This window comes from Ammospiza nelsoni, chromosome 2 (assembly GCF_027579445.1).
Source record: "Ammospiza nelsoni isolate bAmmNel1 chromosome 2, bAmmNel1.pri, whole genome shotgun sequence".
Lineage (NCBI taxonomy): Eukaryota > Metazoa > Chordata > Aves > Passeriformes > Passerellidae > Ammospiza > Ammospiza nelsoni.
The window spans coordinates 52,257,508-52,272,352 of record NC_080634.1 but is presented as its reverse complement, the minus strand read 5'-3'; the positions used below and the strand labels follow the sequence as shown (position 1 = coordinate 52,272,352).

Below are 14,845 nucleotides of genomic sequence, written 5' to 3'. Positions count from 1 at the left end.
TTTGAAGATCAAGTCTCCTCATATATTTAGTGATAAAAACATCAAAAACTTTAGCCTTAAGCTGTTTGGAACATTAGGGTAGGAAGGCACTGAGTGCTTAAACTTTGAGCATTTGTTGTACGTTTTTTTTTGAGCAGAGAGGTAATAAACCATCAAATATTTACTTCTTTTTATATTTTTAAACTAAATATTACCAATGTGGTGGTTATTTCTCAGTGTTAAAATAAGACTTTATTTCTAGCATTACAAATATACACCAACACTTTAGACTGCTATGATTTAGTGTCTGAGCTTCATGAAAAACTGATATTCAACTCCTCAGCTCCCACTAAGATGGCACAGGCATCCTCAGTCCTAAGAGGGTCTCTGTAAAGGGACATGCAATGTGCACAGATGAACACATCGCATTTTTAATGAAAGAAGATTGAAACTGAATTTGTGGCACTTCTAAAACTCAGACAAAGCAACTAGTCTTTTTTCTTGTCACAAAGGGGAAAAAATGACTAATTTTGCTTCTCTCTGATATCTGAATAAATGACTTTCAGCATTCTGAAGGAAAGAAAATCTCTCTTACATTAACACAAACTTTTTACTCATAAAAATTAAGGTGAAACAAATGATCTCTGTCAGAGATCATTTATTTGAATTAAGTTTCAGAGGCTCTTGCCTGGCCAAGGAAAGATGTTAATCATTTGATTTAACACTTGTATGCTGTGTGGAACCTGGACATAACTATTCAGCTTGTTTAAGGGACTCAGTAACAGAATTTGCAACAATTCCACATTTCCATGGAAATCAGATTAAATTAATTTCATGTTTGTGTGAGCTTCATCCTGCTATGAAATTGACATCCCATTTGATTAAGATTTCTACTTATCTTTTGGTTTTACTTTTAATGGTTGGAAATAAATACCTTATATAGGAAAAGAAAACTAGAAAAAATTAAGGAATAATTATCCTGCACTTTTGCTTTATATAGCTGTTGGGCTGTATATAAAGCATTTCAGGTATTTTTTCTACTCCAAATTACTTTTATTTTTTGGGAAAAAACCCCACAAAACAACTTTTCTTTTTTTGTGGACTACACTTCAGGTGTAGCAGACCCTTTAAAATTTCTAGGAGCATTCTCTAGTGGATTGCATAATTTTTCATGATGGGTACTTATTTGCCACTTTGTTCCATAAAGTCATGTGGAAACGCCCCAGGCAGTTTCAGTCTGCATAGAGGAAAGATGTCACAGGTGGAGAAAATCTGAGGAAGTCTCAAAAAGTAGCATAAGAAACCAAAAAGAAGCATAAGAAACCAAACTTATGAAAGCTCCAGGGAATAGCTTCAAAGATGACCTCTGAACTTGGCATACAGTTATTGCAGGTATCTTGTAAAGACCTGAGTTACTCTTTGGATACCCCCCAAAAAGGGGTATCACAGCAGTGTGCCTCAGCTCCACTGCTTCATTATTTGTGAGACCTAGGCTAGCAGGCTTAGAGCTAGTTCAGATATTTTTAGACTATATTTGTCAAACCACTTGAAATGTTTGAGTTTATCCAAAAAGGAGCGCTGTTATTCAATAAAAATGTAACCCATTCTATGGGGAAAGAACATCTGATTTATGGTAATAAATCTCTCTAATTTAGCAAGCAAAACAAGAAATCAGCCTAAGTAGAAATTTGGAATTAAAGAACTGTGACTGGAAAACAGATGACTGTAACTAATTATTGAGATTAAGATCTCAAATAACAGGAGAAGAAATAACCTAGAAAGCAAAGAGGGAATTTGTTCAAAATAGCTACTCAGGCCTCAAATATGGACCTTGGCTTAAGAAACACTTCCTTTTGTACCTAAATAAAATTTGAACATCTCTAAAGCAGCTGTCATTAAGTGTTGCTGGATGTTTTGCCTTTGCCTGGTTTATTTAGGAAAAAAAAATACAAAACAAAGCTTACCCCCCCAAATAGAAGAATTTGAAAGAACTATGAGATTCTGTCAAATTAACTGAATACTTAACAATATAATTTTAAAAATCAGACGGAGGGCAAGAGTTAGAAAGGCTGAAAATATTGAAGTATTCATCTGAGCACTTTATGCTCAAACACTTATTTCTTCTGAAAGCTTTGAAAATTAATCAAAAGGAGTAAATATCTCCCAACATAAATATTCTTTTTTATTTTGTTTTGGTTTTTTGATTAAACAAAAATGCATGGGTTATCCATCAAATATAGGTTGGTTTTGAAGGAGGAGTCCTTATATCAAAAAGTGTTGCTTGATGAAAACTGAATGAGATTCATTTTGGTGTTTCTGCACATAGAGATAGGGATCACAGGAGGTTCCTCTAAAATAACTTTTGCTCCCTCTGAAATAACTGGTCTTCATTGCAGCTGAGACAGTCCTCCCGTGCTGCTCATTTATATCTCATGGACCCAGCAGGACTTGAGAGGAGGGGCTGCCCTGCAGCACGGCCTTTGTAGTAATTGACATTTATTGCAGGGTCACTATTTCTTTAGCATTCATTACAGACACTGATTAGAGAGGGTGATAAAGACATTGCTGGAGATCAAAGCCCACCTTAGACTGGAAAAAAAAAAGCATGCAAAGTAGCATTTAAAATGGATGCATCTATTTAATCTATTCACTGCTGATATTTTCATACACATGAAAATTAGTGGTTTAGTGGTATTAGATTCAGAAGTTGTAGCAGAGGCTTTAATTTGCTTCAGTTCTGGTCCAATAGGCATAAAGACACCAGAGGATTCTGAAATACTGAACTCAGAAGTACTCTGACAAACCTTTGTACTCATAATAACAAAAGCTGGTGTGAGCCTATACAATTTAAAACTAATTGCCCAGCCAACATGCTCATTACCATATTGATGCAGTTCATAAATCAAAGCCCTGCCTATTCAAGCTGTTTACTAGTCTTGCATTAAGCAACGTATTTCAACTGAGAAATGTAGCATGTTGCCAAAACACTGCAGAAACTTTATAAGACTGATAGGAGTGCAAACCTGGGGATCTGAAGTGCCACAAACCTGGCACTAAAGTGCTTGTTCTTGTTTGTTTTCTGAGTATGTTCTGATCTAGCCTTGAAAGTTTCCCCAATAACTGCAGCACAGAAACAGGTCCTTAAGCAGCAGGGAGCTGCTGACAATTTTTATCAATTTGGATTCCTACAGCAGCTTCTTTGCTCAATCACAAGACTAACACACCTTTTTTTGGAAGCAACACAGTACTTATGCCAGCTGAATCGAGGCGCATACATTAAGAATGCAGGCTTTTTGTATACGGAAAGGAGAGATTAGGGCTCTTAACTAAGAAAGCTAAGTTAGTCATCAAAATTAGGTGCCTGAAGTTAAATTCTTTGAATAGCCTGCTGAGGAATCTAAAAGTGCAATTCATCTGCCTAAACAAGTGCCTACCTGCAGGTGCCAAGCAGTGCCCCTGAGATGCCCTGCTGTCCCATGACATCCATGCAGCAGGTATGCCAGAGGAGTTGGAGATTTGCACCTCTCTGAGCTGCCAGCTGAGGCCAAGTGGGTTAGTTTAGGATGTCTCAAAGGACATTAGAAACCTATGTTTAGGCAGCTGAATTTACCTGGTTTTCCTTCAGGTATTCAGCCATCTGGCTTAGGTATCAGAAACAATCATGTCTTGTGATCAGGATTAATGTACTTGGGCGGGGGCTGGCTGCTTCCCACTCTCTAGACTGGCTGGTTTCAGAGCAACTGAGGCAATTCTTATCTCAAACACCAGTGTCCTGTGAGTTATTTTTCTCTCTGTGCTTCACTCAGAAAGCAGCAAGAGAGACATATTTTTATGTGGTTTCTCCTGCAATGAGTGCAGTAGCCCCTGCTGGGGCATCTCTTCCCCTGCACCAGGCTTTCACCCCTGTGTGGGCCATGGCCAAGGTGGCAAGGACAGAGCGTGCTGAGGCAAGAGTCAAGGCTTCAAGATTATTTTGAAGATCAGGACCAGAACTTGAAACTGAACTTGTGGGTGTAAAGGAAGCCTGAAGCAGAAGCACTGCATTTAAGAGTTACTGAAGGGTGTTGGAGCTGTTGGGGAGAATTTAATAGATTATTAGAAAATCAGAAGCTTGGAGTGGTATAGGGGGTTGCTTAAGATTATCTTTTTATCCCTGTTTAAGAGAATCAGAGGTAAAAGGGTACGTATTTCTAATGAAATGCAACTCTCTTCCATAAACAATATTATCAAGAAGAGTTCATCCTATGAAAGCAAGTGCTGATCTTCACTCATGATGCCTGATGAAGCCTCAATCTCTTATGTTCTTTGTGTAAATTCAATCATGACAATCAGTAAATAAAACATTTTTGACAGATGGAAGATGCAAAGTGATTAAGACAATACTTTAGTGATAGAGAAATTTTGATTCCAGCTTACAACTCTTCTGCTGTCTGTGTGGTCATAGCAATCTGCAATTCCTTATATGCAGATTGTGGATAATAATGGTTAAAACTGAAATTAATATGAACTGATACTTTATCATGAAAGCACTGAAGACCGTGATTTGTTTTTCTTTTTCAAAAAGGGAAATAAATTTAAAGTACTTAATTTCTTTCATTTTAGGGAGTCATGAACCATACAAAACCAGACCATACCAGTTCTTGTCCCTGTGAATTACCAAAATAACTTCTTTTGGCTGCTAGTTGGTGCCACAGGTTCAGCAGCAATTTCTCAGAAGGATATGTAAAATTTTTGAAGAGACTTGCAGGCTGAGAAAGATAATTTTTTTGTTGATAAACAATTTTGAATAGAAAAGAGCTAAAAAGAAAAAAAAAAAAACAAACTAAAAGCAAGCTGCTTGTTATTTACCTAACTTGTAGAGTGAGAAGTGGTTGTCTTACATCATTTCTCTTTCAGGAGCTTAAAAATAAAAATATATTAATAGAACTGTGTTATGTAAGTAAATGTTATCATTGACATCACCCAATATGAAAAAAAAGATAAAATTGTTCCTTCCAGCTTCTTTCCACTTGCACAAAATGAAGATCAATTTCCAAAAGTCCCTTGAGCATCCCATGAACACATATGATGGAATTCACTTTAAAAGCTGAAGGAACAGGAAGGAGAAGCAGCTCATGCCTGTGCGTCTTTGCTTGCAGAAACGATGTTTCCTGACTTTGGTGTGGACTGGCAGCTTAGACAAAAACCTGGGATCTCACCAATGTGAAGCTCATCAGCCTAAAGGACACAGACTTTTCTTTCCTTATGTGGTTTACCCAGTGTTATTTTAAAAACATTTATCAGGTGTTGGTTCATTTGGACCTTGCGTTTATGAACAGTGTCCATGTACGGCTGGCCATTCTTCCTGTTCCACATTGATTGCACTGCCCATATAAAAACAAAGCCAAAGTATTCTATCTTTACATCAGGTTTAATTTCTCAAGCAATTCAGAGTGTGCTCTTAAATCATTCAAAATTGCCCTCTAAAAGCATGTAGTCCATCCAACAACCTCTGGCCAATATCTCATCAGGAGATTGATGTAAGACAAGGTACATGAGGCAGGACAGGGAATACAAAAGTAACACATTGAATGCAGTGGTAAAAGGTGCCTATTGGAAGAAGGAAAGACAGATCTTACTCTTTGAAGACACTGTACTGCTGCTCACACCTTCCTGCCATTTGGTTTTGCTCAGGATTGTAATCATGCTATTCACAGGCTGCACAGAGCAGAAAGGTTTGCAAAATCAAGGCCCACTTTATATAAACTAACTAGAAATAAACACTGCCCATGGATCTAAGCTCTTAGAAAGGACAACAGTCGTATTGCAGAGTGTATTTCTCACTTTATTTGCAATTACCATGTGCTGTAAGGTGTCAATGACGGTGCCTTTGGAAATGCTGGTTTAGGCAGAAATAAATTGAGTCAGCATACTGGCAGGATGATAGTGCCTGTGCTGGGTTAAACTCAGCCTCAGGCTCAGCTAATAGCACAAAGTGTGTCAGCAACTCCTCTCATAGCAATCTTTCCTCCTATACTGCAAGTAGGTCCAGCTGTAAATGAATTGCTGACATTGCTGTGCTTGTTAAGAGGCTGCTTGGAAAACAGCACATCTGCCACCAACAGTTGCACCTAAGACAAACATAAATGTAAGCACTATTAAATTAACAAAGTGTCTCTTTATTATTTTATTTTATTGCATTTGAGAAGATATTTTATTTTCCTTGGCAATGAGAATGAGCTTCAGACGCAGTGGAGGTGGAGGCAGTGATGGCAAAGCTGGTAGTAGACAGACCGGGTAGTGCAGCTGTCCTGGGATAATGAGCACTTCTGAACTGAGACAACCCTCACCAAACTGTCACATAAAGTAATTCCTGAAAAATGGTTGCCTCAAGATGTCGCTTCATTCGCTGACTAACTCATTCATAACTATGCCAAATTTGTTGCTTAATAAAATACTGCTTAACTTCAGTGAAGGCAATCAGGAGCATGAGGTGTAAGAGATACCAGCACCTCAGTGCCACCTCCTTCACTTGCTGAAATGAGTCAGAATGGAAGTAGATGTGGCAGCATCTGTGCCAAGATACACAAGTGTCCCTCAAGGATATCTCAAGGTGAGAAACCTAATCTACAGCTACAAGCCTGAGTACATGCATACATCCATTACAGGAGTGGAAGGGTATTGCAGCATTTTCATTTTTGCTTTTTGCTCTGTTTAAAAGCAATATAGAGAAACATTTCCAAAATTTAACTATAACTCCAGTGACAATACATCCTTCTCCTTTCCAGGTTAGATTTGCAAATAACTGATTTATAATCACATTCAGAGGCTCATGTGTCCAGTAACTTGCACTGCAACTACAGTTTGCAGTGTATGCAGAAGTCTGTCTGCAAGCTATGATTCTATTAATATATATAAAAGGAAAGACTTGTAAAGCTTTGGCAGCAAATGCAGGTCTTGATGAAACATAGGCAAAAAATCATTAACATTTGCAAGTGACAAGGAAGCTAATTTTGGTACTGCTTTACACTGCCTTTATACTACATCAAAAGGCATTTTACTGCCTACCTTTTCAAAATCTGACAGCATCCAAACTCGAGCAGTGGGAACCTGACTCCAGGTGCTCCAGGTGATAAAGCAAAGCACGATGTTAAGGTCTGGCATAATGTGAAGAATGAGGTCATGTTGTATTTTTAGAAGTGCCTGGTGATCCTATGAAGCATGCTTTTACTCTCTCTTTTTATTTTTTTTCCTTCCCCTCTCCTTTTTTTCTGTCATTTTCTGTGAATAATTCGGCCACTGCCTTCAGAAGGCTGTTTTTGCCCCAGGGATTCTCACACATATTTCTGTTGACAGAGTTCTTGTGCAGCGAGGAAGCTGAAATGTCTTTTGTTAAGGATCTGCTCACTTCTTTTTCTGTTCTGCCCCAATGCTTGGAGGATCTTTTGGCTACTCACACAGTTCCTGTTGTTATGCTTATGGAAATTAACAGAATTGAAAAATATGGGGTTACCTTGCAAAACAGGTAAAATAATCATCAGGAAAAAATCCTAATCTCGTCATTTTCTCTTAGTCTATGTGTCTCGCATTCTCCTGCCTTGTTTGCTTAGTTTTTCAGGGGAATATTGTATAAGTCAATAGAAAATACTAAGCAAAGTCATTGTGAAAGGGAAAAAAATGCACTAGGGCCTGAGAGGTAGAAACTTTTTATTTTAGATGAGTGGTGCACTGTTCCAGCCAAGATAAGGATTTGATTTGCTGGTTTACTATGTCAGTTCAGATTTAAATTGAATTTAAATTGAAAAAGTTACATATAATCACATGCTCTGTAATGCCAAAATACATAATGAGTATTGAAATGTACTAATTTAAGCCATGTTTGAAAAACTGTTTTAGGACACTTGCTGTTAGAGTAATGCCACAAAATAAATCATGATAATTTGATTTCAGGCAAAGGGGAGTCAACCCAGTAGAGCATGATACACAGAAACTGATCTGTGAGGCTTCACATACACACTTGCATGTGCCAGACCATATGAGAACTTCCCTTCCATGGCATGCCACTTTTGGCGTATCAAAAATCTGTATTAATTCATTGCTGATTTGTAAGGAGTTTTCATTAATAAACAACATTCTATTTGTAAGTTTTAAACTCATGTGTGTGAACAGCTGAAGTTGCTACACTCAGATATGCATTTCACATTTAATTTCACAAAAAAATAATCCTGTGTGTTGCTTTATAATGTTTTTGTTCTTACTAATGCTTCTTGGAGTTCTGATTGGACAGTTACCTCTGAATTATCTTTTTAGTTGAAAAACCTACATATACTTTCATTATTCCATATCCTCATCTACACTAGCTTCTACCAGTGGAGCTAATGCTACAGTATATATTTAGAATTACATATGCAGACGAAAGCAATCTCCCTATTTATAAAGCCTTGAAGACCTTTCCAGAAAGATTACTGGTTTTCAGGACTTGTATGTGTATACATTCATCATTGTGCTGGGAATTACATTCTTTTGCAGGACTGTCTTAGAGGCCTTTTGTGACATGTACAGATTTAGCTCTGAACATTCAGAGCACTCTGAGTTACAAATTTTGCTATGGGTAGGATTTCTAAATTCTCTGCTTTGCCAAGATTGCTCCATTTTTAGGAGCTAGAAATGTCTATGTGTCACTCTTTATAAATATGGAATTCAATACTATGCATTAAAGTGTGGGGTTTTTCATAGTCATTGCTAGATTGAGTAAAAAGATAATGTTGCACAGGGTGAACAAGGGCAAACTGACATTCTTCTCACCACTTCCTCCTCAGAGATTTCTTGCCATACTTGCACAAAACCAGCCTGCTTCTGAGTACTTGATTCGTTCCAGTCTCATCCCAGGAAAAAAAAAAGAATACAATAGAATAGCAAATCCAGTAAACAGAAAAAGCTCTTTCATGATTTTTGCAATTAAACTGTAAAAATTACAGGTTTACATCATATCCTGTAAAAACCAAAACTCATTTGAGAGAAATAACTTAGCAAAGTTTTAAAAGAAGTTGGGTATTGATTGTAAATGCTAGTAATATAGAGTTATATGGAGAGATAGTGAAAAATACAATATTTTGGTTGATAATTCATGTTTGGGAGTCTAAAGCACCATCCTAAAGTACTAGAAATAAAAAAATATATAATTCATTTATCCTGGGCATGCCTACTGCAGAATTTGATGTACAAGGCAGAAAGTGATACACAGGAAGTTCCACCTAAAAATGAGGTAGAACTTCCATATTATATAATAACTTCTTTATTATTCTCTGTTGTTCTAATCTCTGTGACTAGAACAGATTGTCAGGGAGGCAGCAGGGAGGTTGGGGAATCTCTCCCTCACTGTTGATATTCAGCAAGTGTCTGGACACAATCCTGTGCCATGTGCTCCAGGATGGTCCTGCTTGTGGAGGGAGGTTGGACCAGATAACCCCCTCTGGTCCTCTCCAACCCAACCCATTCTGTGATCCTGTGAATTTCTGTAACTGCTTCTGGAGCACTTTTTGCTGAATGTTTGAGATGTTACTATGAACACAGAGATGTATTTCTGCAGATGTCATCACAGCAGATCCTGCTTGGCAGCATTACCAAAACTAAAGAGGGCCCAGGAAATGGGCCAAGGATGGGAAGGAGTGACAATAGGAAGGGGTGAAGACTGGGAAAGAGTCTGTGGAGGAGACCTGAGCACTGCTACTTCTTCTGGAACTACCATCAGCTGAAGAACAGGACAGCCACCAGCAGCAATGGCTGGCGAACACATCCCACCCTCTCACCTGATGTGGGCAGCCAGGCCAAAGCTTTTCTGCCCTTTGTGCAATCTGCTAGAGCAGCCAGAACTTTTTGGTTTATAGCTGGCTTTGTGTGGTGGCAGCGTGGCTCCTTCCAGGGTGCTGGCTGTCAGGGACTCAGAAGCAAAGGTGATGGCTCATAGCAAAGCACAGATAATAATCACCTGAAATGGCAAGAGGCCTTTCCACTGTGCCCACAATGTACAAGATATTATGCAAAAAGTTAGTTATTCCAATCATTCCATCTAAATGTGGGAATGTGTTTTGTTTTTTGAAGACATTTTTGCTCAACTAGTTCTCCCCTTTCTGGGACTGAAGTCAATTCTGCGTAGATGACTACCCTGAGGCACCTGAGAAAATGAGGAGTAGGTCTGTCATTCATGCATAGATAATGTAATCTATTATTATTGTGTACCACAGCTGTGGGCTGAAATTCTTCTTGGCATTATTCGTCCCTCTAAAGGCTGGATGACTGGTGTAAGCTTTTTGTCTAGACATCTTCTGTAGTTTTGTATTAGGCAGTCAAGCCAGGATGGAGACTTCTCTCACATCAAAATAGGTAAACAAGCTAAGTGAGAGCATTTACCTTCTGGAAGCATTTTTCTCTCTCCACTGACTCCAGCAGGAGGTTAGACAGTTTACAATAATGTCTGATGTTTAAATAGCTATCAGTAGCTGAGAGGAGATCTACATAAACAGTGTGTAACTGCATGCTCACATCTATTACAGCTGCAGTTCAAATGACAAAGGTAATACAATAAATCCAAATTTTCTGGATGTGTTACAGTATTCTTTCTATTACCAAAGGCATGCCTGTAACAGTAAAATAGACACTAACCAGCACTAAAATATGCCTAGCTGGTGTGCATTGCTCAGTTTATGGCACATGCAGTGACAGGCGCATCACATGCCAGCATCTTACTTTGCTTGCTTCCCACTTTGACAGGCACAGTGCTGCCTTCTGACACATCTTCCTCATCACTGACAGGTTTGCCACATATATCAAAGGCTTAAGCTTCTCTTTTTATTTTGAAAAGCTTCTGTTCTGCTTTGCTCTCTCACAGATGGAGTACTGAAACAATCATTAAAATAAATACTACAAATATTCAATCTGTCACAAGAAGTAAATGACATGCATGGGTGAACAGAAGCTACTCAGTGATGTGAGATCAGTTCTTCAGCTGCTCCCTTCTCCCAGAGCACTGGAGGTGCCCTGCCTAGGTGTGAGCATGGGTACTAAGACTTTTAAAGCAGACAAGGCCAACTCTGATGTAGCACTGAAGCTCTCTGTTATTTTAGCCTCTTCTTTTTCCCTCTCAAATCTCTTGGAAATGGGCAGGTGTTGCACTGCACTGGCAATTCACTGAATTTGAGACAGAGAAAATCCCACATGTACTGACATATTATTTTCTGTGTTTTCCCTGTGACATTTCCATGTGTTTTGTCCCTTAGTCTTCCCTATGGCATTTTAGTAGCTTTATCGGAGCAGTAAAAGTTGTCAGTGATTTAATAGACAATGAAAATACAGTGAATAGAGAGGCATGTTTAGATAACAAGCATATGTCTAACATCACTTTGAATGATTCTGAACTGTTGTGTCAATAACCAACTTTAGAGTCATTAATTAAAAAAAATTTCTGCATTTGCCATTTCTTTCCTAGTCTATAAGCAAAACAAGTCAAAATTCTCATGTTTAAAGTTCATTTAAACTGCATACATGAAATATTGCATAAGTAAATCTGAAGTAAATTTATATGGACATTTCAAGTTTCAGGGTTTCTTTTGCTGGTGTGCTCCATTGCAAGCATGTTTTCATTCATTTTTTTTTTTTTTTCAGGAGCTGAAAGGATTCAGATGTTTTTATATGAGATTCCAAGCATTAATAATGACTGTGTGATCATGGTTTTGGAAAACTAAGAATATATTTCCTGGCTACATATGCAGATATATGTTTCTTAAGACAAGCAAGAATGAAGTCATTTTAATCTCTGATGGATGAAACCCATTGGAATGGAAACTAACATCTATGAAGAAGAACAGGGCTCACCTTATCTTATATCTGCTGAGTGCCTGGGAACTCCAAAGGAAGCCAAGTATGAAAAATACCAAAGAAAGACAGAAAATCAGACAAGTCCATATGAATTTCAGAATTTATTACTGGAACCTGAGCTGAGCTTGCCATCTGTGTCATCCTTACTGGACCACAATGAGACATCCTTACAACTTGGCATGGCTGCAGGGCGTGCCAGTGCCACCAACCAGCCCGAGACAAAGCACCTTTGTGAAGAATCATCCTGTTCTACAAGGCACACGTCAAAGGAAGATCCTTTAAACCTTCCCATGCACACAGAATGGCCAGTCCTCACAGGAAAAAATTCACACAAGAATCCAGAAGCAAATTACGAGATCAGAGTCATAGAACACAAACCATGTGCTATCACATTTTCTGATTTTGAATTTTTATCACATGAAGCCAGCACTAAGCTCCATATTTGCGAGGCTGGAGAAGCAGATGATTTTTCTTCTGAAGAGGAAGAAGCAGATAACAGAGGTGATCATGACACATTTACAGAACTGCCACTGTATGAGGCATTTTTCAAAGGCCTTCAGAGAAGGAATGTTTCCCAAAGAAAGCAAGCTAAACATGAACTTACTAAATATCAGCACACCTGTCATTTAGAAGACTGCAGTAATCATTCTGAAAAGGCATCGAAGGACCATGACAAAGAAGAAAAACATATGGAGCTGGAGGTAATACAAGCTATTCTTTAGTTTCAAGTGTGTTTTAAATAAGAGGTGCCATTTAGGGTTGGTTACGGGAGGAAAAGGAATTGTGTAAATTGTTATAGGGTGATAATTATTGTGAATTACAAAATTAAGAACCTAAACCTACAGTAAAAGTATACTAGTCTTTTTCACTAGACAAATCTTACTTCAGATTGACCACACTTCTATTAGCCTGAACTTCAAACTTTGGTTTTCTGGTTTCTTTTTTATTTAAATGGGATTGGCTCCATTTCCTACATTCCTACAAGATCATATATCATGCCATGTACAGCACACAGTCTGAGGACTGTTCCAAAGGGATAGAGCTCACATTTAGTCTCAGAGCAGAATATGTTTCTTCATGCTGAAAAATGGGCTTTTAGTGTGGTGGTACTGTAGCACTGAGCCACCTAACCCACAGCACTGTTTCCACTTAATAACTGTTTTCTGTACTAATATTTCATTAAAACAATATAGAGGACAAGTTAAAGAGTGGTATATAATGGTTGGTTGGTTGGTTGGTTGGTTGGTTGGTTGGGTTTTTCCATTTTTTTTTAATCTGTGATGTTATATATCAAGATTTTCTATAGACCAGTGGCCAAAATGAAAACAGAAGTTTTCAGGACAAAATTTAAAATCTTTAGTAATAAAAATCATCCAACTATATACAACCTTTCCATTAAAAAAAAAAAAAACAACTCAACTTTGAATAAATTAACTTTGTTTATTGGAACTGGAGGAACAGAAGCCTCCCAGCTGAACTGTCTCTAGTCTGGACAATAAGCACGGTTTCTCCCTGCTCACAGCTGGTGACAAACCAAATGACTGGAGCTAAACACATTTATCATTGGAGAAAGTCAGTTGTAATACAAAACTAAGAAGTGACTCCAAATAGTGGGCAAAACCAAACACTTAGAATTCCAATGTTCCTGACCTTGGAGCACAAATTGATCTTAACCTGCAGGTCAGGCATTCCCTTCTGTCCTCTCTTCTCCTTCCTCCAGCTTTTAAAAGTTATTTTTCATGTAAATCTATGCTCTATGCCTTGAAAACCAGGCTGTAGTCCTGCAGTCTTTTACCCAGTGTATTTTATTTTACTCTGCCTGCAGTTGTCCTTTTTTCTTCTACTGCTTATAACACAGAGTTGCTTCATTGATTTCTGGTTAAATGAAGTGTTATAGTTTGGACTATAATGTCCATATTTACATCAAAACTATGCCATAACTTAATTGTTTCTCTCCTTTAGTATTAATCTATCTCCAGTTTGGGATGACTAATTATGCCCTTAAGTGAGTGGGAGTTTTGTGCTGTATTTCATACATATCCCAACTTCACTGCAGAAATCCATCAGCACACAAATAAGCAAGCCAGATTTTTAGAAATTTTCCTCAGCAGATTATATTAGAAGACTAAGGCACAAAGATGGTTCCCAAACAGTGCAACTTTTGATGCACTACTGACCCTGATTCTCATGACACATGGTTTATTAAGTAATTGCACTGTTCTTCTAACCTAAGCCAAGTCTTACTTCCTCATTACTCAGAAACATTCACATTAATGAAAATAATATATCTCAAAATGGATGCACAACATCCTTTGGATTTTCTTTACTGAAGGTCATTCCCATAGATAAAAGGGAGACGCCAGAAGATGTTGTCATTTAGTTTACTTTATGTCTATGCCATAAAATAAACTCAAGGATGCAGCTTGAAGTGCAAAATAATGGATTATAAATTGCCAGACAAGCATGTGAAATTACCTAGTAAATCTCAGTAAATGTGTCAAAACATTTCAAAAAATGGATGCAATGTTGCAGTCCTGGTTTTGATTTTTTCTATGAAAATAAGTAGCATCATTCAAGGAAAACCTCCAAGAATTAAAAAAAAATAAAATAAACATTAAGATTGTCTTGTCTCTCAAATTTTAACAGCAGTCATGCATTATTATGCAGACTGAAATCTCTCCCCATGACTCTGGTTGAAGCAAATGTATGTCACTGTCAAGTTATTTATTTCTATTGTTTAGAAATTATGTTAGGGAGAAATGTCTTTCTAGTGGAAAGAAATCAAATAAATAAAGACAGCATGAGGTAAAAATGCTGACAAGGGCAACTGGTATTGCTAAACTTTAAACTTATAATCATATAATAAACAGATTTCTTTGGCTGTACAGATACAGACAATCATACAGAGCACCCTGCACAAGATCCTGGCTAAATCCTTGCTACTGGGGTTCCCAGTGAAACTGTGTTTAAGATCCATCCTGCAGGGACACTCCTATCCAGAGGCACCTGTTAC

General features: G+C 37.9%; 1 protein-coding gene across 2 annotated transcripts in view; it reads left to right on the top strand.

Moving 5' to 3' along the window:
- STARD13 (StAR related lipid transfer domain containing 13) overlaps nucleotides 1-14,845 on the top strand; it is a 285,609-nt gene that overhangs the window by 32,216 nt on the left and 238,548 nt on the right. For both annotated transcript variants that reach the window (XM_059467184.1, XM_059467182.1), the window contains exon 2: nucleotides 11,620-12,533. In XM_059467184.1, the coding sequence (XP_059323167.1) occupies nucleotides 11,778-12,533 (756 nt within the window). In that variant the 5' untranslated portion in view covers nucleotides 11,620-11,777. The remainder of the gene's footprint in view (nucleotides 1-11,619; nucleotides 12,534-14,845) is intronic.